The 24413-nt window shown below is 44.3% G+C and overlaps 1 protein-coding gene and 1 long non-coding RNA gene across 3 annotated transcripts in view; one reads left to right on the top strand and one right to left on the bottom strand.

The window, feature by feature from the left end:
• Nucleotides 1–2892: 2892 nt before the first annotated feature.
• LOC116981005 lies at nucleotides 2893–23474 on the bottom strand. The gene is made up of 4 exons (XR_004414139.1): nucleotides 23205–23474; nucleotides 22168–22170; nucleotides 5347–5353; nucleotides 2893–2906 (listed from the first exon to the last, which is right to left on the bottom strand). It is a non-coding gene; the product is annotated as an uncharacterized LOC116981005 (long non-coding RNA).
• Nucleotides 4233–24413, top strand: part of LOC116981004 (cytochrome P450 26C1) — a 34539-nt gene continuing 14358 nt past the window's right edge. Inside the window, exons 1-6 of one of the 2 annotated variants that reach the window (XM_033033591.1) lie at nucleotides 4233–4637; nucleotides 5449–5528; nucleotides 5649–6025; nucleotides 7079–7303; nucleotides 8213–8488; nucleotides 9293–9448. In XM_033033591.1, coding sequence (XP_032889482.1) covers nucleotides 5822–6025; nucleotides 7079–7303; nucleotides 8213–8488; nucleotides 9293–9448 — 861 coding nt within the window. In that variant the 5' untranslated portion in view covers nucleotides 4233–4637; nucleotides 5449–5528; nucleotides 5649–5821. The remainder of the gene's footprint in view (nucleotides 4638–5448; nucleotides 5529–5648; nucleotides 6026–7078; nucleotides 7304–8212; nucleotides 8489–9292; nucleotides 9449–24413) is intronic. The other variant, XM_033033592.1, reaches the window with a different exon arrangement.

The raw sequence follows: 24413 nt of genomic DNA, 5'->3' as shown, positions 1-24413 counted from the left end.
AGGATGGGTTTGTTTTTTAAATAACACGAGGTTTTGTCTACAAAACTGCTCAGGACCTTGATGAAAGGACTGGTTTTGTTTCCGTAAACAAGTTTTAAATGTCTCCAAGGAAGAAGAGAATCGTATGATGTGTTCCGTCTCACTCCGGGCGAATCCGTGTTCTGTTTCTCCTGTGGACGTGGGGCATGTGTCGGTGTGTGTGTGTGTGGCCTGAATCATATCGGGGAGAGGTTTGCTGCAAAGGACGAACTCTATAAAGAAAATACCCAATGAACACTCGTGGATTGTTTGTTGTTGTCGAATTACAACTCATGTCCGGTAGATATCGAGAGAAACGGGGGGAGTGCGGACGAGTGCAGAGCCCATCTTTAAAATTGGTTTCGGATTATGAAATGGGGGTAAATGAATTTCTGATGCAGAGATTCATTTATCAAAAGATGAAACAACCCGTCCCCTAATTGTGTTGAAAAGAAACATGGAAAGAAGCGGTATTCGTGAACCAGCGAGATCGAATGTAATAAAGGCATTATTTCACATCCCCCTCCTAGTTCTCTGCCTCTGCTTGTAAACTAAGCCTCTTCTGCCCCAGTGGATTAGTCTGAAAAAGCCTTGATCTTTTGCATTTTTCAGACCACGACGTGTTGCTTTGTGAAGAAGCACACGGGTTTTTTGTTGCCTTTCGTAACTTTTAAGCAATTTCTTTGTTAATTAAAAAAAAAAAATACGCTTGCATTGCAAAAACAAGTAACCAAACTAAAGAATATAAAATCCTGTTAAACTCTGAAAGTTAAACTCTGTACCTGACTCCCTCGTAAAATGTGTACAAACTCTGTACCTGACTCCCTCGTAAAATCCCGTTAAACTCTGAAAGACTCAGTCCCACTCCTTTTAGAGTTTCACCATGTGGAATTTAATTCCAGTGAAGCGCCAGCGAAGTCCTTAACTAAGAATCCTGTACACATCCCGGCACTGCATATTCTTGGAGATGGCGTCTCCACAGTCAGGACGTTACCGTGTCTCCATTTCCAAAGATCGATGCTATGGAGAATGCAGACAGGCGGAAACAAGCGGCTGATGTTTACAGGTAGGCAGGCATGCGCAAAAAGCCAATCCCGAGGTGGGAGTTTGAATGGAAGACAGAGCCGAGTTAAAAGCAAGGTGATGCTTGACTGCAAATTCCACCATGGCTTTTGTCAAAATGATTCCACTGGAAGATTTAAAACCACCTGACGTAACGGGACATAGTGGTTAAACATAAAATTGTGCACATGACGTTTTGTGTGTTGACTTGAATTAGACTTGCATGTTTTTTTTCTGCTTTGTGCAAATGCTTTCCTGAGTAACAATCACGAAATCTGCATGCATGCGCGAATTTCAAAATATTTTGCTTTTAGTAAGAAACAGGTTAAGATGGCGTCTGCCAAATCATGCCTCTGAATAGAAAGTTGGGGATTCAAGATTCACTTGAGCACCAAATAGAAATGAGATGAACACTCCAAAGTGGTGCTCATTGATACCATGGATCCCGTGACAGTAGTTGAGCGTGAGTGTTATCCCCAATGTTCTGGCTAATAACGAAATAACACACACGAAAGGAAGCAGATTATCTGGTCGTTACCGCACTGTGGAAGCTGTCACGTTTGCTGCCGCATTCCTACACAAGGAGCACAATCAGAGAGTGTAATAAAGAACTTCTAAACAAATTCTCACGGGAGTGCCAAAAATGCAATGTAAACGCAAGTGTTTTTAAGTTACCAGTTCACTCGAGAATGTATTCATATTTTAATGTTAATTTACTTCTATTTTAATGCCTATGAAAATGTATTATCAATTAATTGTGAATTTGTAAAATCTCCTTGTTTGTAATATTTCAAATGTTAATGTGAAGATATATTTTTATTATTGAAGCAGAGAAGTAAAATGTATATATTTCACGATTGAGCTAAATGTTTCAAGTTGCCGCGAGAGTCGTGCAACTGTGATATCTGGTCACGTCAGGTACAAGAAAGCCAGGTATAACTTAGGGCCTTGGAAGGAGATTGAATCCATATTGAGGGGAAGCACATTTCCGAGCGACATTGAAAGAAACGGAATGACAGCAACTTAAATAGTTTTTAATTGATTGGGAAAAGGCTGACCAAACAACAAACAGGCACAAGAGGATTGTCAGGGTCGGTTTCTGGAGCCGAGTGGGAAAGAAGCCTTCCCTCGGGAGACTGGATGTTTCTTGTTACTGGTAAAGGGACACACACACACACACACACAATTATAAACGACACCAACAAATTCCAACAGGTGTTTTCAATAACTGGGGGCGGGAAATGAGACAATGCACCTGGAACTGGGTGATGAACTGCGGATGATAAATTCAAAATGAGGTATGAAGGGACAAAATCAGCTAAGAAATTGTGGATCGCCTCTTGGGAAAGAAAAAGGCGAATGTAACACAGAACTAAAAGCAGAAAATACTGGAACGCCCACACTCTGAGCTTTGTATAACCCCGTATACATAAAGGTAAAAACAAATATCGTAAGAACCCCCCCCCCCCCCAATAGCCACTAGCGGACCCCTGTGCTTTCAAGTGGTATTTTCAAGGATTTGGATGAAGCATACTCTCACAGTTGGCGGTCTGCGTTAAGGAGGAACGGGTCGGAAAGACAACCCCCATTGCGGATGATTAAATCCAAAAGCACTCAAATCTCTGCTGGGAGGAAAATAAATATGGAGGAGAGGAACTATTTCAAAGGTGTCTAGCGTATTCTGGTGTCGGGGAAACCTTGGGCATGTGTAAAAAATATCGATTGCGTCAGAGACCAGGTTAATAATATTGTGCTGTAGATGATCGTAAAACACGTTGGAGAAAAATTGAGGTTTGGACAGAAAATGCAGCTAACGTGAGAAGGGACTATATCACGTTATAGTGCCCGGCAGCGGGCTGCAAATTACTGAACCAGCAATTCGGTATCATATGTGATAAGCAGATGCTTTTAGGATTTGCACGTCGAAACAATAATAGACTGTAAACTATTAAACAATCTATGACTCCGATTTGTACTAGCGGTATTTCTGCTTCCTTCCATATTGCCAACATGTTGAAGCTGATTGTTTAAGAAGGAACTGCAGATGCTGGAAAATCGAAGGTAGACAAAAATGCTGGAGAAACGTTGCCTATTTCCTTCGCTCCATAGATGCTGCTGCACCCGCTGAGTTTCTCCAGCATTTTTGTGTACCTGGTAAAACTGATTGTCATATTGGTTTCAATCTCTCCACCTGTAAATGTTCATCATACTCTCGTTTCAATTTAATGAAGGTGAAACATACACAATCATACATTTAAATACCTTGTGTCTGCTAATAATTTATCTTTGGAATATAAAGTTAAAACTGCATATTTGATGCTGGTATGAATTATTTAAAGTTGTTGAGAATTTTTAATTCGGATTACTTTTTGCACAGCTTAATTAATTATCTGTTTCAGCAGTGGAGAAGGCATTACGGCTGGGTGCGTGGTTATGGAACAGCCTTCACTATAAGTGAAGGCGAACAATCAACGTACGGCTTGAAGGGTCAACACCGCACATCATAGCTTCAAATCAATTGTCATTCTTACTGTTTAGTTTTTGGGGGGGAATATATAAGTGGACAGGTGCACGACTTTGAGGCAACTTTGCGCTCCCGATAATTCAGGGTGATTCTGGCTGGTGTGGAGTGTCCAAGGTCAATACAGAGCGAGAGACACATGCGCCGATGATGCATAAAGCCCTGGTGTATGTAGCCCTGTCTCAATGGCTTGCGCTCGGTACCTCATGGTTTATATAAGGTGCGGTGAGACTGCGCGAATCTCTTGAAACAGGCATTCACCCAGCGCAGAGCACCGGCCACGCAAAAGAGCCTCTTTTAACCGATATCGTAGATTTTTGATAAAACGGGTGACCTCGCCTCCCAGATATTAAATAGATGCAGATTTGCAGAAAAGACTGGTGTGTTTCCTTGTTTGTGAACCATCTTAAAATTGACATGGTTTCGGATCGCCTCCAGCTGCCGACTTTACTCCAGGGTTAAACTGTCTGCTTAACAGAACGAAGCGTTCAACCTCCGTCAGAACCGCAGAAAAAGTGTGCTATCGGGTTGCCTTTGGGAGGGAGGGAGGGAGGAGGGTGAGGGCGTGGCCCAGGTTTCTTTGGGGGCCACTGACTGGTCTCTGTTGAAATCTAGAGCAGTGGCTGCCTGTGTAGATATGGAGTTGGCAATTCCTGCTATTGGTTACCTGTTCTCTCATTGAATCCCTCCCGAGTCCCGACAGCTTCGGTGATCTGATGCACTGTCTGCTGCTCTCCCCACTCAGTCTTTCTCGCTTCCTTCCACTTTAATCATTGCGATCAATTGCACCCAAATCCTTCTAATTGGGCATGGATACTCACAACCTGCTTGTTGCCACTTTATAAAGTATTTAAATTGACCGACGACGTCATCCGAGGAGGTGGATGGTCCGGTTAGCGAATATCTATAAAACCGCTGTACACAGAAACACACCAATACTCACGCGGAACAGGTTTTTGGTGGAATTTGAATCGAAAACTACTGCGCTATCTGGTAAAGCCGGCCGACTCATCCTAGTTGCACTTTCATCAGCAGAGTAAGTTGTTTTTTCAGATGGTTTCTCTCGTTAGCGAATCTGTTATTTGTTTCCACTCTTTCGCTGACACGTGTGAATAAGGACTGCAAATGTACACGTGTTGTGGCCGGAATTGAGCAAGCTCTTGTCTGGGATTGATGTGTGTGATCGTGGGGAACTGGCCGGCAGATCCACGGTCCCATTCACTCAATACACTATAATATTCACTCCATTTGCAAATGTCAAGGTCCAAATTAAACCAAAATATTCGAATTAAGGCAACTAACAACGAATCGGTTAATGGGAGAACTGTTTCACCCAATGTCTTTTTTGGTAATCATCTCTCTTTAACACGTGCTGTTATCTCAATGTTAACCACACTCCTGGCCAGCTTAAATAAGTGATCGTTTGTAGACTGTTCTGTATAAAGCATCTTGCCTATGTATGTGCGTTGAATTGTCAGGCGCGGCGTTGTCATTAGGGGTTATGGTTAATCCTATTCCCAAATAGACCGGAACAAACAGAAGATCATTTCCAACAATAATATCCAGTCTTTAAATATATTCGATCCCTGCCCTGCATCAAATAAACCACGTGTTGTTGCTCTGTTGAACAAATGACGGGATACGTGTGGGCCACCAGCTTTATCTTGCTTGCTTGCTTATTGCATTCAAATGCTCTGGAATTATAGCTTTAAAGAGAGTTGGTTCTGTACATTTTGATAGAGAACAAACGGGCTGCGGTTCCGCGGATTCTCATTGACAACCGCGACCCGTAACACGAAGTAAATGTATTCTTTAAAATAATAGTCTTTATAAAACTTGTTTTCCAGTTTTTCTCCTTTAAAGACGCGCCCTTCGTTAACGACTAAACAAATTAAAACAGTTGCAACGGATTATATTTGTTTATAGGGTAAGTTTTAATGAACAACCATTTCAATCTCTACCATTCCAGTGGACATTTTCAGGGACGATATTTGGCGGTTCTAGTGGTTTAAACTTTTCTGAGGGTATATTAATCTTCTGTGTGTAGGATACGAGCGGAAGTTGAAGATCGGCAGAAGGTGGCCCATCCACTACTTCATACTGGGAGAGAGAGAGAGAGAGAAAGAAGCGTCGTTTTAATAATAACCCCTTGTTATTGAGACTACGTTCTCGGGGACGAGACAGACATTTCCACCGTGTGAAACGAGTTGGTTGCTGGCCATGTTTCTGTTGGGGATTGACTACCTCTCGGCGCTGGCTACGGCTCTCGCCTCGTTGCTCTCGGCGCTGCTTCTACTTGCCGTGTCCCGACAGCTGTGGACTCTCGCCTGGAACGTGACCAGAGACAGGGACAGCAAGTTGCCCCTTCCCAAAGGCTCCATGGGCTGGCCGCTACTCGGAGAGACGCTGCACTGGATGGTACAGGTATGGAGAGAAGGCACTAGTCGGCAGCGAAGCGGATAATCTTGCCCCAGAGGTGTTTTATATCAAGGGGTGGGGCAGTTAACGCGTCCGCCCTGCTCAATTACTGTTTCACTTGGCGAACACTTGTACTTTTATATTGTAGAAATGCAGCGAATTGCAGTCACCAGTGTTCCTTTCTGCGCGTCTCATCTACATTGGTAAATCTGTATCTCCCTCCCTTGCTGCTCCCGAGAAAGTTCAAACACGGTGGTCTCATAATCTGACCATAAATAACACCGCTCCAAACATTGTGTTTATTTACTTTTTAATCTTCATAAACTCGTGGGAGAATCCGTTGAGTCGAGTTCCCCTCAGTGGCTTCTGAAAGGAAACTATCCAATCTCCACATACACGAGTGCACTGAAGCTGAGATCTATGTCGGTAGATTATTCGCACAGATAGTATAGAAATAAAGGGCGCAGGAAGGAACTGCAGATGCTGGTTTACACTGAAGATAGAATCAAAATGATGGAGTAACTCCGCGGGACAGGCAGCATCTCTGGAGAGAAGGAATGAACAAGTCTCGACCCGAAACGTCCCCCATTCCTTCTCTCCAGAGATGCTGCCTGTCCCGCGGAGTTACTCCAGCATTTTGTGTCTATTTATAGAGAAATAATGGATTGATGTGGAATATTCAAGATGAGGGGACGGTAGGGAAGTGGCGAATAGCAACGAAGTGACAACGTGCAGACGGGGACACTCCTGTGTCTTGGTTTGTGAACCGTCCCTCGCAGAGTCCGCCCGGTAAAGTGGGCGATCGGTTTGTCATTGCGAGGAGTTACATCGTTCCAAATCCAGCTAGGACAGGCTGTCGTGCGCTCGTTGCCGACTGGGACGTGAGAATGGGGTTTGTGTTCTCAGCGGCGAGGAGTGATTGAAGGCTCAGTCCCAAGCATTCGGAAGCACTCAGTGTTAATTACAGGTGTCTTCAGACGTCGGAAGCGGTTTAGAGGGGGGCATTTAGACTTATTCCCAGCCCTCGATTCCCGGTGACTTCTCCCTTCCTTGCGGCAGGGTGCCAACTTCCACGCTTCCAGGAGAGAGAAATATGGGAACGTGTTCAAGACGCACCTGCTGGGCAGGCCGGTGATCCGAGTGACGGGCGCGGAGAACATCCGCAAGATCTTGATGGGCGAGCACAGTCTGGTGAGCGCCCAGTGGCCACTGAGCGCCAGGATCCTGCTGGGCACCAACACGCTGGCCAACTCCAGCGGGGATCTGCACCGCCAAAGGAGGAGGGCAAGTACTGGCGCCGAGCCACCCCCTTCCTTACACACCACCGGCAACAACACAAACACATGCTGGCATCTGGAGCAAAAAAAAAACCCACACAAACTGCTGGAAGAACTCAGCGGCTCGGGCAACATCTGGATGCAGTGTCTCGACCCAACACCGCTAACATCATCTATTTAGCAGTTGGTAAAAAGCGAAAATTACATCAATCCAGGACCATGGTATAAATTAGTTTCAAGCTCATCATTAGCTATTTAATGTTATTGCACTGAACAGCAATTTTCTAGAAACTGCTGGGAAATGGAGAGGGGTATAGCTTCACTTCAATAGATGGCCACAGTATATCTTGATTGGGAAACATATCAAAGATAATGCTGAGTGGGAAGGAACTGCAGATGCTGGTTTACACCGAAGATACACACAAAATGCCGGAGTAACTAACTCAGCGGGACAGGCAGCATCTCTGGAGAGAAGGGCAACGTTTCGGGTTGAGACCTGAAGAAGCATCTCGACCTGAAGAAACATCATCCATTCCTTCTCTCCAGAGACGCTGCCTGTCCCGCTGAGTTACTCCAGCATCGTGGGCCTATAGTCGGTGTAAGTCTGCATGTGCAGTACCTTCATATACTATCGCTTCCCTTCCATGGACACTGTTGAATCCGCTGAGTTCCTCCAGCAATTAGAGTGGTGGGGTGGGGGTGGGGGGTTGCACGAAACGGCGCCGAGTCCCGGGGAGGGATCTTGCATGCAGACACGATTTGTTTTAAAAAAAGTCTGCATTAATTGACAATATGCAAATGCCAGTCCGGTGGATAGTTTTCTGGGTCTTGTTTGATTGGGATGTTTGAGCACTTGACCAGATCTCCCGGCGAGTGTGTGCCCTGACTGGTCTCACGCTCCCCCCTGTGTTTGCAGATGCTGGCCCGGGTGTTCAGCCACACCGCTCTGGACAGCTATATCCCCGGCACCCAGCGGCTGGTCCGCTCCCGGGTACAGGCGTGGTGCCGGCAACGCGCCCCGCTCGCTGTCTACCCCGCCGCCAAGGCGCTGACTTTCTGCATCGCCATCCGCATCCTGCTCGGCCTCCGGGCGGCGGACCACCAGCTAGACCATCTCTCCAGTATATTCGAGCAGCTGATGGAAAATATCTTCTCGCTGCCTTTGGACATTCCCTTCAGCGGCCTGCGTAAGGTACGGAACCGCCCGGTGTGTCAGTTTGCGCAGCATAGCCACCCCATTCCCTCGCTGCAGTTTGTTCCTGCTAAGCTGACCTCAACATATGATATGTTCATGCAGTTGGGCTGCCAAGTACTGGTTTTATTTTCCACGAGTCTGCCTTCTAACCTGGCCCAATAAGCTGCCCCACAAACCAGTCCAGGTTTGATATTAACCCCAACGTTAATGTGGAACCCTACATGCCTATTTTCCACAGAGGTGCTGTACTGTATTATCAGTGAGAACTCGACATGCTGGAGTAACTCAGCGGGTCAGGCAGCATCTCTGGAGAGAAGGAATGGGTGATGTTTGGGGTCGAGACCTATCTTCAGGGTTTGGCCGCTTCACTACAGAGACGAGCCGAATTGAAATTCTTAAACACTGCAATCCTGTCTCCGCTTTCTGTAGACGATTCCAAGCCCCGAACTCGCGCTTTAATATTAATGCGGGGCTTTGAATTTAAGGTTTTATATTCCTATATAATTGTGTACACCGCAACATATTAGATGGCAGTGGAGTTTTAAAGAAGCGGGCCCTGTTAAGTAGCCTGTGTGTTGGACAGAGCATTCATTCTGTCTGTAAGTGCTGTCATTGAAAGCGGGGAGGTATCAGGTTTAAACTGGTGTTATCTCATGGTGTAGCATCTTTTACAATCCGCGACTAATAGCCGCATTCATTGTCGTGTCCAGACAGCACCATCTCGATAAGCCTTCGCTGTATAAAGCGAACTCAAACCCAGAGCAATTTCATTGCAATATTGTGGGGTTGTTTTTTTTAAAGGGCATCAAAGCAAGGAACGCATTGCACGACTACCTGGAAAAAGCGATCACTGAAAAACTGCAACACAACGACCCCAGTGCCTGTCCCGATGCTTTGGATCTCATGTTGACTGGAGCGAGGGAGAACGGGAAGGAGCCGAGTCTCCAAGAACTAAAGGTAATCGGATCCCGAGCCTGGCAATGAGATGACCCCCCGACCCCCACCCACACCCACTCCTCTCTGCCCCCCCCCCCCCTTGTTTTCACAATGTTACATTCCATTCATGTGCTTTTCCTAACTCGCCAACAAACAAAGTCATAAAAGCTAACGCAGTGAACCTCTATGTGGAGGAAGGAACTGCAGAAACTGGTTTAAAGTCTCGACCCGAATCGTCACCTATTCCTTCCCTCCAGAGGTGCTGCCTGACCCGCTGAGTTACTCCGGCAATTTTGTGTCTATCTGCAGTAAACCTTAAATCTCGCAACAACCTGCAAACAAAGGCAGTCGGCAACAGCATCAAAGCAAGTGGTGAGCGGGCAACTGATGTGACCCGGGCCTTGCTTGTGCTGCGGGGATGCATCTTGTGTGGTACAATGTTGGTCACCGACCAGGAGTAACATCACTCACCGCCTTTAGAGTCACAAAGCGCGAGTCCGTCCTCTGCACATAGTTAGGACGGCGTGTAAACACCTTGCATCACACCGGGTCAGTCCATCCGCTAGTTGGCCGCCAGCGCTGGCTGTCCGCAGCACAGCTGTGCAGTAAAGCTGCTCCGTCTCCTACACTCCGGGTCTCCCAAGGGCAAATGAAGCAAGACTTATCTCGACGTCTTTATCCTGGACGCCCTGCTGGTAATGACTCTAAAACCGTCGCTAGTTACTCGAAAAGCAATGGTAGATTTGTACGCGGCCGTTGCGAGTCTTTCTGCCCCAAAAGTAGAAATGGGTTAGAAACATAGAAAATAGATGTAGGAGCAGGCCACTCGGCCCTTCGAGCCAGCATCGCCATGATCATGGCTGATCGTCCAAAATCAGTACCCCGTTCCTGCTTTCTCCCCATATACCTTGATTCCATTAGCCCTAAGAGCTATATCTAACTCTCTTGAAGACATCCAGTGAATTGGCCTCCACTGCCTTCTGTGGCCGAATTCCACAGATTCACAACACTCTGGATGAAAAGTGTTTTCCTCATCTCAGTCCTAACTGGCCTACCCTCTATTCTTAAACTGTGACCCCCTGGTTCTGGATTCCTGCAACATCGGGAACATTTTCCTGCATCTAGCCTGTCCAATCTCTTAAGAATTGTATATGTTTGTATAAGATCCCCTCTCATCCTTCCAAAATCCAGTCGATCCATTCTTACAACATATGTCAGTCCCGCCACCCCGGGAATTAACCTGGTGAACCTATGCTGCACTCACTCAATAGCAAGAATGTCCTTCCTCAAGTTTTTGTAAGCATCATACCAACTAGTCTTTTCTGATGTTGTTTCCTGTTAGATAATACCAACCCTTTTATACTCGCTGACTAGGACTCATCTGGTGAGGAGGGAGCTCTATTCAGCACTAGCCACACTAAATGGTAACAGCATTGAAGGCTTGACCCTAGAGAGTCTGTACTGGTTTCATGTAAGAACAATATTTTTGGAGCCGTGCCTTTGACTATTCCCCACCCCCACCCCTAACATTTTATTTCCCTTTCAGTTCTTTTTCGAGCTCCTTTTTGAATGCTACAATGAACTTCGACAACCCACCTCACCCCCACCCCCCCCCCCCCCCCCCCCCCCCCCCCCCCCACACCCCCCTCTCCCCTCCACCAACAGCCAGACAGGGCAATCCTGATGCAAACAGATGAGTTTCGACCAAAAACATTGACAAGCTATTCCGTTCCACAGATGCTACCTGACCCGCTCACTCCCTGTGGCACTTCTTTGATTGCTAGCCATTGGTGTGTGGAGGAGTGGGTCAGAATTGCTCCAGTGCCTTGTACAGAAAGCTCTTCCCAGAGAGTAGCGTGCGTTTGGTTCTGCCCAAACACTAACAGAATTCCTTAAATGTAAACGTTCTTTTGATGGGCCAATGGAATGATGGTCAAATCCAAAGGGTGTGATGGGTTCCCCCTACCCTTGACCTCACCTCAACTTCATTAGCTGAGTTCACAAACTGGTCTCTCATTCTAGATCCGTAACTATTTAGCTGTTGGTAAAAAAGCTAAAACTAAATCAACCAAGGCCATTGTATAAATAGTTTCACGGTAATCATTAGCAATTGAAATTTATTGCACTGGGAACTAACAACATTGACAATTTTCTCGAAACTGCTGAAAAATGGAGAGGGGAGGTATAGTTTCACATCAATAGTTGTCTACAGTATTGGGATTGGGAAAAATATATAAAAGATGACGTTGCTGTTTACACCATGTATTCTAGTGACTATTTTAGTGGCCCAGATGGTGTAAAGGATGGGTTTATTGATACCAATCCTGTTGTGTAGAATGTGTAGGAAAGAACTGCAGATGCTGGTTTACACCGAAGACAAACTCAAAATGCTGGGGTAACTCAGCGGGACAGGCAGCATCTCTGGAGAGAAGGAATGAGTGATGTTTCAGGTCAAGACCCTTCTTCAGACTCATAGAACATGAGTATAGAATAAGAGGTAGTAGAAATGACCTAGAGGTACGGTAGCCTATTCTGGGTAATTGCCTGAAATAGAATCAGTCAATGCTGGAAACACTCAACACGTCAGGTAGCATCTGTGGGGGAAAAAACATTTCAGATCTGAATCCCTGCTTCGTTCATTTGATCTACTGAATGATTCCAGCATTTTCTATTTTGATTTACAATTTCTAGAATCTGCTTTTATGATACCTCAATTATCATGGATTGACCTGATTTGGGCTAAACAACCAGCATTTCAGATGACAAGAAGTCATCTATTTAACATTACACTATCCATGCTGTGTAAAATACAAAAGTGCAAAAGCACACATATGATTAATTGCTACATCCATCCATGTGTCATAGGGGTTATTTTTACTCATTGCACAGTTACATTTTACTGTAATTACAGCTCAATTTAATGGCAATCCCATGAAAACCACTTGCAAATAAAAATGACACCATTTATCAAAGGACTCAAAATGATCTTACGGAGATGTATGGAATCATGTGGGGAATGGGTGAGGTGAATGCACGAAGTATTTTATCCCCAGGGTACGGTATCGAGAACCAGCGGATATAAGTTTAATGGTGAGAGGGGGGAAAGTTGTGGTGGGAACCTGAGGGCTGACTTTTCTGCACAGAGGGTGGTGTGCGTGTGTGTGTGTGTGGAGTGGGCTGCCGGAGGAGGTAGTTGGTGCAGGGTCTAGGGCAACATTTGTCAGGTAAATGGATAGCACGGGTTTAGAGGGATATAAGCTGGGCGCGGGCAGGTGAGACTAATGTGGATGGGGCATGTTGGTCGGTGTAGGATGCTTCCGTGCTGTATGACACTTGAATGGGAGCATGGATGGAAATGGTTTAGAAGGATGTGGGCCGCGCACAGGAAAGTGGCACTGGTGTGGACGGGCCATGTTGGTCGGCATGGGTGAGTTGGGCCGAATGGCCCCTTTCCATGCTGTGTGACTATGGTTTCTACTCTACAATAATTATCATTTACTGAACCTACAGGAGCCTTTATAGTGCTAACCTAGTTTTGATGTTAGTGGTTTTCCACCTTGCTGTAACATTAAATTCACACACTGAGTTGGGATCTCAGGCTGTGTGGATTAGCAAAGGGACCTCCTTGTGTGGCTAAGTTTAGTGGTCTAATTCCAGTGTGATTTACCAGATCCTTTCATTGAAACCTACTTCCATTTTAACAACACTTCTCACTGAATTTATGAAAGAGATCTGTGTGTATACATCAGGAGAGAATATAGGTAGACAAAAGTACTGGAGAAACTCAGCAGGTGCAGCAGCATCTATGGAGCAAAGGAAATAGGCAACGTTTCGGGCCGAAACCCTTCTTCAGACTTCTGCCTCCGAAGACGACAGTTTTGCAACCCCCTCTGTAACTACTCCCGCTCTATGATTCCCCCTTCCCTCCAACTCTACGTCCTTCGCTCCATAGATGCTGCTGCACGCGCTGAGTTTCTCCAGTAATTTTGTCTACCTTCGATTTTCCAGCATCTGCAGTTCCTTCTTAAACAACTCAGGAGAGAATATAAATGACTTCTGAGAAGATAGAATAATAGATCCTGGTCACTCGGGTAATGTAAGCACAATTTACCATGGAGTGTTCCTTTTCCAATTGGCCTGTCCTAATTCCATACTGGCAAAGGTTTTTCTGCAGCTTTCTTTTGACATTGGATGCAGTTTAACTGAAGCTTGCTAAACTGCATTTGAGAAATGTTTCTGGGTCTTTAGGTCGGCTTTGATATTTTATTAACTTGAGCTGACTTTACTTTGTAATAGTTTGATAAAGTCAACTCTCCTTCTGTACAGCTATAAAACTCCATGTTATAAATATCCTCATAGAGAGATCTTTCTTGGCTGTCAGAGTTCAATTCAAAGCCAGCGACTGCAAACAAGATACTGCTTGGCTGGAAGCAATTCTGTAGCCGCCAATCTTAGATGTTAACAGTATTAAGTTAATTATTTTCTTTAAGTCAACACCGTGAACAATAGTAGCAACTGAATTACAGACTCTGTAACATAGGCTCGAGTCGGTGCTTTCTGTCTCCACGGCTCTTTGGCTGTGATGATAGAGACTCCTGCAATGAAAATAAAAATCAGTGCTGACCCTAATGGAATAATTACACTAAATACTTTTTACTGTGCAACTTCATTAATCACCTACCAGAATTTGGCACAAATAATCACGCTGTCATTTTAATACAATTAACACATGAACAATGTCACTTTGCTTCCTCCACTCATAAAAGTGACCAGTAAATGAGAAACTTTACAATTGATGCAGTCCAAAGCCCATTTCTACTATTAATATAGATCCAATTTCTTGAGGCCAGCTGCACCTAGATTTGGATGGAATGGGATAACAATAGTGAGGATTTTGTTTCGATTGTCCAACCTGCTTCAGTATTGTTACATTTGTTACACTGGGCTCTCCTGGTACAGAATATTCATATTTGCCTCAATAAATGTGAATTTCTACCTATTGGTATTGGTTTATTATTGTTACATTTTACAATATACCGTGAGCAACGTAAGGGCCTGTCCAACATTCCCGAGTTACTCACGAATTCTCCCGGGTTTTCCCCTTGATTCAAAATTGGAGAATGTCCGTAGCCAGACTGTAGAAGGCCGTAGGAGTCCGTAGATATATCATAGCGGCTCGTTATGCCAGCCGTGAGTACTCAGGGCATCAGGTAAGTCGGGACGTTTTTTCCAGCATGACAAAAAAGTCCACGAGTAAAAAGATAGTCGGGAGGAGGAGTTCGTAGATCACAAAATTCTTGATTTGTTTTTTACAGTCATTTCAACTCGGCAGAGGACTCAGGAAAGTGGGACAGGCCCTTAAGTCTATGCATGCTATCAGGTCATCTCATACCATGCATGAGTACAATCAAGCCATACTCGAGTCCAAGTTGTGCAAAGGGAAAAATAACCAGTGTTTCAGCATTACGGTGCGAGTTGAGTTGAGTTTAGTTTCATGTCATGTGTACCGAGGTACAGTGAAAAGCTTTTGTTGCGTGCTAACTAGTATGCGGAATGACAATACATGATTACAATCGAGCCGTTCACAGTGTACAGGTACATGATAAAGGGAATAACCTGAATACTGTTTTGTGCAAGATAAAGCCAGTGACAGCTACAGAGAAAGTGCAGGTGTAAACAATACATGCAAGGGTCGCAAGAGGTAGGTTGGATGATCAGGACTATACCCTTAGCTTATGAGAGATCCCTTCAGTTGTCTGGTAACAGTGAGGAAGACACAGGTTTCTGAATCAGGTATGTGATTTCATGCATCTTCTGCCTGGTGGGAGAGGGATGGAAAGGGACGACTGGACTGTAAGTGGTCCTTGATTATGTTGCCTACATTTTTGAAGCAGCATGAGTTGATTTGTGGGAATGGGGTGTGGGGTGTGGGGGGGCAGTGGGGAGGGGATGTTAGTTTGTGGGATGGATTTGACTACATCTGGAATTTCTTGCAGTCTTGGGCAGAGCAATTGCTAATCCACATACTTCCCAATAGGATGCTTTTCAGGCTGCATGTATAGAAATTGGAAGCATTGCTGGAGACGTTCTTCTTCTTCATGCGTATGGCGTGCACAGCCTAAAATTGTAGGGCAACTTGTTCTATTTGATTTGTGCACGCCGGGTTGATTGCATTCGTCGAAACAGGGTGAAGGTTGCAATCTCCCACCCCAGAGACACGTTGAATTTCCTTCTGAGGAAAGAAAGGCTTTGGTGTGTTTTTTTGCCCATGGTGTCAATGTGGTTGGACCAGAATAATGTTTATGTTTAAAACATGAAGCTCTTGGCCATCTCCACCTTAGCACCACAGATGTTGACTGGGGCACATCTCCTGAAGTCAGTGACTAGCTCCTTAATCCTGACAACATTGAGGGAGACGCTGTGTTACCAAGCTGTCTCCATCCTATACTCTGTCTGATCATTGTTCATGATCTAGCCAACTATCGTGGTGTTCTCTGCAAACATGTAAATATAGTTAGACCAGAATTTGGCCACACAGTCATGAGTGTATAGAGAGTACAGTAAGGGTCTGTGCATGAGTGTATACAGAGTATAGTAAGGGTCTGTGCATGAGTGTATAGAGAGTACAGTAAGGGTCTGTGCATGAGTGTATACAGAGTATAGTAAGGGTCTGTGCATGAGTGCATCGGAAGTACAGTAAGGGACTGAGAACAGATCCTTGCAAGGCACCCATGTTGGGAATTATCATTGAGGATGTTTTGTTGCTGATTGGGGTCCATAAAACAGGAATCAAGGACCCAGGTGTGAACACGTATAGTATCAACCACACATACAAGAGAATCTGTATCCTCACTTGTTTCATACATTGTTGGGACATGGGCCTGATCACAGTGCTAATATTTATGATATCCTTAAGCAGCCCTTAGAAGGTGTGAGTGGGCCACTTTCTTGGATAACTGTGATTATGTAGCCATAACATGGAAACAGACCCTGCCTTTAGAGCAACCCGTCCATAGATTTAATTTAAATCACAGTGACACAGCTAATTGAGCTGCAGCCTCACAGCCCCAGTGATCCAGATTCGATCCTGACCTTGGGTACTGCCTGTGTGGAGTTTGAACGTTCTTCCTGTGACTGCATGGATTTCCTATGGGAGCTACGGTTTTCTCCCACATTCCAAAGCATAGAAACATAGAAAATAGGTGCAGGAGGAGGCCATTCGGCCCTTCGAGCCAGCACCACCATTCATTGTGATCATGGCTGATCATCCCCTATCAATAACCCGTGCCTGCCTTCTCCCCATATCCCTTGACTCCACTCGCCCCTAGAGCTCTATCTAACTCTCTCTTAAATCCATCCAGTGATTTGGCCTCCACTGCCCTCTGTGGCAGGGAATTCCACAAATTTCTCACCTCAGTCCTAAATGGCCTCCCCTTTATTCTAAGACTGTGGCCCTTGGTTCTGGACTCGCCCAACATTGGGAACATTTTTCCTGCATCTAGCTTGTCCATTCCTTTTATAATTTTATATGTTTCTATAAGATTCCCCCTCATCCTTCTAAACTACAGTGAATACAAGCCTAGTCTTTTCAATCTTTCCTCATATGACAGTCCCGCCATCCTAGGGATCAATCTCGTGAACCTACGCTGTACTGCCTCAATCACAAGGATGTCCTTCCTCAAATTAGGAGACCAATATTGTACACAATACTCCAGATGTGGTCTTACCAGAGCCCTATACAACTGCAGAAGAACCTCTCTACTCCTATACTGAAATCCTCTTGTTATGAAGGCCAACATTCCATTAGCTTTCTTCACTGCCTGCTGTACCTGCACGCCAACTTTCAGTGACCGGTGTACAAGGACACCCAGGTCTCGCTGTACCTCCCCCTTACCTAACCTAACCCCATTGAGATAATAATCGGCCCCCTTGTTTTTGCCACCAATGTGGATAACCTCACATTTATCTATATTAATACTGCATCTGCCACACATCTGCCCACTCACTCAACCTGTCCAGGTCACCCTGCAACCTCCTAACATCCTCTTCACTAAGCTGACTGTTCTCATCTCATAAATAAAATTATCCAGCCCTTGAAACGTGCTAATAAATCTCCTTTCTGCACTCCCCCATTCTATCACATCTGCCCAGTAATATGTGTAAGACATCAACAGACAGCATTCACTCTGGGACCTCATACATGTTCTGTATTTTTGTGCATGACCTTCTGATCCTGGATCCTACATTTTAGCCAGTAAAGGCCAATACCTAGGCATTCTGCCTATATTTAATAAAACACGGGCAAGATCCTTAGCACTTGAGCATTTTGCCATTTAATACATCGTATCTTGCGGTGTTAAATCTCCATAAATGGGCTATATTGTATTTTCTGGATTGAATTATATTTGTCACTTCATGGTGACGTACTCCAATGACTTTTTAAATTCTTATTTTTAGCTTAGATACAGTGCGGAATCAGATCCTTCGGCCCACTGAATCTGCGCCAACCAGCGATCCCCGCACACAACACTAACCTACATACACTAGGTTTAATTTACATTGATACCAAGCCAATTAGCCTGCAAACCAGTACATCTTTGGAGTGTGGAAGGAAACCAAAGATCTCGGAGAAAACCCACGCATGTCACGGGGAGAACGTACAAACTCTGTACTGACAGCACCCGTAGTTGAGATCGAACCCGGGCCTCTGGCGCTGTGAGGCAGTAACTCTACCGCTGTGCCACCATGCTGCTCAACATTGAACAGCTTGGAATGATTCACTAAGTTCTTAATTATGTCTTTCATTTTAGTTCCAAATCGTTGTTGTCGACCCAGCAACCTAGTACTGAGCTCTGTGGAACCTCATTGCATTCCAGTGACTAAAAGTCCCTTTGCTGGTTGCCCAGTGCTTTCTGACACTGAGACACTTTTAGATATAACTTGACACATTTGCTTTAATCACATGTGGTTTTAATTACTCTCTTCATCAGTTTACCATGTAGGACTTTGTCTAAGATCCATAGTTTACATAATTCATGCTCTCCTTGACACCCCTCATTTGTGGCCTTGCTACATTTTCAAATGTTAGTCAAATGTTGGATCGGTTCTTCAGCCTGAATGATGCTTGGTTTATCCCACCTCCCAGTTAATTCCTCAGCATCATGGATGACAAAAATGCCACATATAATAGCCCTTGCTTTCCCACTCTCTCCATCCCCTTCCCAGTTCTCCCACCAGTCTTACTGTCTACGACTACATTCTATCTCTGTCCCGCCCACTCCCCTGATATCAGTCTGAAGAAGGGTCTCGACCCGAAACGTCGCCCATTCCTTCTCTCCAGAGATGCTGCCTGTCCCGCTGAGTTACACCAGCATTTTGCGTCTATCATAGATGACATGCTTTGTCTCCACTTCTGTTGGTTCTGAGTTGGTTGAATCCCATGTGGGACGTGCAGACTAAGCTGCCGGTGGGACGTGGCTGGCTGGGTTGTGGAGTTGGGTGGATTTGTGTACATTCATTCTCATCTTGTGTTTAATGTCCAAAGAAACGACTCCTAGGTTCTTGGGCTTTCCTGGATGCTCCTCCTCCTCCAAGCTGCCTTGGAAGTGTACGTGTCTCAGTTAAATCTTACCTCATAGAACACAGAACATAAAACTGTACAGCACAGGAACAGGCCCTTCAGCCCACAATGCCTGTGCTGTGCATGATGCCAAAATAAACTGATTCACACCTCTGCATTTGCTGTATATCCATGTGCCTTTCTAAAAGCCTCTGTAAATAATTTGTAAATATAAACCCCAAGATCCTGCTTTTTCTAAGTATTCCCCATTTATTTTATAGTCTGTTGGCACCATTGCCTTACTCAAATGCAATTGCTCACTAATATATTCCTAAACTGACATTTAAATTTACTGTGTAGGAAGGAACTGCAGGTGCTTAAGTCTGAAGAAGGGTCTCGACCCGAAATATCACCTATTCCTTTGAATCAGTGATGCTGTCTGACGCGTTGAGTTACTCCAGCTTTTGTGTTAAATTTACTGTCATCTTCAGCGTTTTTCTCAAAAATAGCCACGAGACTTTGCTCACAAATAGAGTGCCGCATCCCCTGTTTGTATTCATTGGTTGCAAAGAACTTTGAATCATTCTCGACCGGTGAGAGGTGCTAGTTTTAATGCAATTCTTCATTCCTGTCCTGAATGCCCAATAGAACAACACCTGGTTTTTAAGTTAATTTCAGGAAGTCTTCACAGGGAGAACCGGTCTGAATCATGAATCATCGAGGATCTCTCTTTAAATAATGCCATATTGTACACCTGCTAGGTTGCTCACTATACTTCCAAACACTTCCTGCTAGGCATCATTTAGGTCAGACCTTGAACTGCATTACATTTGTATTCTGTAGTCTGTACCAAATATTTCCGGTATAAAGTTATTTTATAAAGAATATGTGATATGGGTTCATTTAATCATGTACGTGAAGCTATCAGCGGCGACTTGATTGATCAGAGATTGGAGCTTTGGCTAACTAAATATTCTGTAATTTAAATAAGTTAACTATCATTATATTGTGTGTAGGAAGGAGCTGCAGATGCTGGTTTACACCGAAGATAGGCACAAAATGCTGGAGTAACTCAGCGGGACAGGCAGCATCTCTGGAGAGAAGGAATGGGTGATGTTTCGGGTCGAGACACTTCTTCAAAGTAACGACCCCAAACCTCACCTGCTCCTTCTCTCCAGAGATGCTGCCTGTCCCGCTGAGTTACTCCAGCATTTTGAGTCTGCCTCATTATATATCCAGAGCCATTATTAATAAGTAAAACTCTGATAATCAGACAGGCTTGGCAGCTTTTCTGAACTATTTAATATTAAACCCCTTGACTTCATATTTGTTTTCAATGTTATGCCGTACAATAGCTTTTCCAGTGAGCCACTTGCATTGAAAGGGAATGCAGGAATCGGGGCTCTCATGAACTGGAAATGAGCATGAAAAACAGGGACCTAGTGAATGGAAAGGGAGCACAGATACCAGGATACTAGTGTGTTAGAGGAAGCACGGGAACTGGGGTGCGAATGAGTGAAAATTGAGTATGAGATTTAGTGCCCTGGGGTGTTAGTGGGAGTGAGTACAGGGGCCGGTTCCCCGTGAAACTGACAATGAGTGCAGCAAACATTACCAAATTAGCTGGTAACGTTAGCTGTTAGACATCATCCAACAATCGGGTCTTCTAAACTATTAGATGGTTGAATACTTGGTCAACAAGAATACAAAGAATCTTTGACCCGGAGTAGGGGAATCAAGAGGACATGGGTTTAAGGTGAGAGAGGAAAGATTTAATAGGAACCTGAAGGGCAACTTTTTCACACAGAGGATGGTGGGTATATAGAACGAGCTGCCAGGGGAGGTAGTTGGGGGAGGTGCTATAACAACATTGAAACAGCATTTGGACAGGTAGATGGATGGGGAAGGTTTTGATGGTCATGGGTCAAACATGGGCAAGAGGGGCTAGTGTAGATGGGGTATCTTGGTTGGCATGGGCAAGTTGGGCCAATGGACCTGTTTCTGTGCTCTATGACTCTAAGAATTATTGGCCACCCAGTTGAACTACAATTTTACATAGTATTCAGCTTCAAAACTTGCCCTGGAGAATGTAATAGAGGAGCTCATTAAAATATACAGCACCCGTAGTTTGATGGCATTAAGCTGGGAGGTGTGTCACTGGTATTAAAATGTCCCAATCGACAGGATGCCAAGTAACACATAAATAAATTCACGAATGCTAAGGTTTTCTCACAAAATAAATAGGATTCTTTTACTGAACAAATGCTTAAAGGTTGCATATGACATGCCTTCATTCATAATTTACTGTCTGAGAATGAGTCAAGATTGAAAATAAGAATAGTAGTATACCATGTAGCTACCTTAGCACTCTCAACTATTTGGTATGGTGTGGTTGATCATTGACTTATTTCCATTTGAATGCATTTACTCTATGTACTACTCTTAATGATGTGTCATTTGATACTTGGTGCAGCATCGGGTGTTATCTGCAGACCATTTCCAAATTTCTGCCATTCCCTTTTACCTGGAATCATTCCCCAACTTGCTTTGTGGAAGTCCCGTATGTAGTTTTCAGGCTATGCCTCTTAAACATGGAGTTCTAAACCCTTTGTGAGTTCTAAACTCTTTGTGAAATAACTTCTCTTAGTAGCTGAAATCAATTAAATCACTTCTGAACTTTCCAATTGTCAAGGAATATAACTCCTTCTCTCCAGAGATGCTGCCTGCCCCGCTGAGTTACTCCAGCTTTTTGTGTCTGCCTCATTATATATCCAGTGATATATATATTATCAAATTGAATGGCGGTGCTGGCTCGAAGGGCCAAAATGCCTACTGCTGCACCTATGTTTTCTATGTTTCTATGTAAATGTTTGGTTTCTAAATGCTGCCAAGACCCTTTCATTCCTGTCTGGGTATAAAGGGCAACATTACATTAACCTCTTTCATTATTTTGTATACGTGTCCTCCATACATCTTAATCCACATGGACCCATAAATCTCTGTCACTGCTTAAGATTTTAAATCTTCTCAATGCCACACTTGCCTACATTTGCTCAATGAGTTAACATCTCTGTAATTATATCCATCCATCCACATTCATTATAGAGCTGCCTTTGCCTGTGTCATTAGCAAACTTGAATAGTGGCTTCTGACCACAGCATCATGCTGTTACCCCAGTGACTGGCTCCAGTCGATATATAGAATCCCCAGTCAAACCCTGTTAACTTAACTTTCCTCCCCTGCCCCCTGCCATTCAGCCAATTTCTTAACTCTGTCAATTTTGATACATATTCATGAGATTTAGCAAACAAATTCTTGCCAGATGTTCTATCAGATGTCCTCTGGAAGCCACATCCACTAATCCACTAATATAGTCATCTCTTCAAAAAAATACAATCAACTTTGTGAGGCAAGACCTATCCTTTATGGATCCATCCGACCACTCTCCAATCAATTTCCAGTTGGGTTAGGTATTCAATCCTTAATCATCAAATCTTATAATTTCCAAACACTGTTGTTATCTGTTCAACAAGTCCCTTGATTTGCCATTTTATATTAAATTGCAAAGCAAAAGTACACAACGTTCCAATCAAAAAGAAAATATTCAGATTCAGCAAATGCTCAACATCAGGAGTTTCCAACCTTTTTAGTCCAGTTTACCCCAGGCAACTTTAATAGCACATAACAATGTTAGTTCACTTATTTATGAACAACTAATGTACAGATACTGCTATACCAGAACCAAACAGTCAGTCAATGAGAAAAAATATGTAAAAATCCACGATCAACAAATGTATCCCCCTGGATAGGTGAAATTTACCCCAGGTTGGGAACACTTGCTCTAAATATTATCATCCAATATTCTACTTCTGCCTGCTCAACCTCACCCTATAGCTTAGACCGTCGAGTCTGGCAACATCCTCGTAGGTCTTCTCTGCACCTTTTCCAGCTTAAGAACATCTTTCCTATAACAGAGTGATCAATACTCCACACAGTAATCTAAATGTGTCCTCACCATTTGGTGTCCACAACTGTAGCATGATCTCCCAACTACTTTACTCAATACTCTGAATGAATGCCAATGTGGTGAAAACTCCTAGATCCCTCTGCTCTACAACACTTCCCAGAGCCTTGACCTTTCACTGGGTAGGTCCTGCCTGCCCTGGTTAGACTTCCCTACATCCAACACCTCGCACTTCTCTGTATTAAACTAGGAACTAGAAGTGAGGAAGAGCAAAGAGATCAAAGAAACTGAAGACTAATTCCTTCCCCACTTTTGTTTGGAATCAGAGTTTTTTTTCAAACATCCAAAGATGTTTTTACGTGGCCAGTGTCGTTATGGAAATTCATTTGTAAATGCAATTGTGTAACAGCCTCAAGCTCTTCAGAGAAGGAAGGATTGTATTTGTATGCTTTCCACCTTTCGTTGTAAACATTCTTGTGGGTTATTTCCTGATGTAGATACTGAACTTTTGCTTCTCCTGCTGCAGATTTTGACAACCATCTTCACTATCTACAATACCACCCACTTTAGTATTATCTGCTAATCATGCCTTGTACATTCTCATCCAAATCATTGATATACTTGACAGACAGCAATGGGCCCAGCACTGAACCCTGAGGCACACCACTAGTCACAGGCCTCTGGTCTGAAAAGCAACCTTCCACCATCACCCTCTGCTTCCTTCCATGAAGCCAATTTTCGATCCAGTCGGCTAGCTCTTCTTGGATCCCATGCGATCTAATCTTCCAGAGCAGCCTACCATGCAGAACCTTGTCGAATGCCTGCTGAAATCCATATATACAATGTCTACAGCTCTGCCCTCATCATTATTTTTTTATGATCCAGCTTCATGAGACACAATCCCCCGTACAAAACAGTGCTGACTATCCCTAATCAGCCCTTGTCCACCTAAATGCATGTATATACTTATCCCTCAGAATACTCTCTAGTAACTTTCCACCCACGGTAGATGTTAGGCTCACTGGCCTGTAGTTCCCATGCTTTTCATTGCAGCCCTTCTGAAATAGAGGCACAGCATCTGCCCCCTTCCAGTCTCAGGCACCTAAGCTGCATTTAATGATGACATAAACCTCAGGCAGGACAATTTCCTCTCTAGCTACCCACAGTGTCCTCTGATACATCTGATCAGGCCTGGGAAATTTGTCTACCTTCATATGAGTCAGGACCTTCAGCATCTATTCGACCATAACACTGACTGCTTTCAAGACACTTCCATTGGCTGCCCCAAGTTCCCCAGTGCCCATGTCTTTCTCCATTGTAAAAACACCCAGTCAATGGGTTTAATGGCACAAAGCAGTGGGTGTATTTTGCATTTTGTTACAGGCAGGTAAGGAAAGTTATCCTATAGTTTTATGAGAAATGACAGATGGCACAATGGGCTAAGTGTTCGGCTGGTGACCGGA

The sequence above is a fragment of the Amblyraja radiata genome, chromosome 15 (assembly GCF_010909765.2).
Source record: "Amblyraja radiata isolate CabotCenter1 chromosome 15, sAmbRad1.1.pri, whole genome shotgun sequence".
Classification (NCBI taxonomy): domain Eukaryota; kingdom Metazoa; phylum Chordata; class Chondrichthyes; order Rajiformes; family Rajidae; genus Amblyraja; species Amblyraja radiata.
The sequence above is the reverse complement of the archived record's forward strand: the minus strand, read 5'-3'. Positions and strand labels throughout refer to the sequence as shown.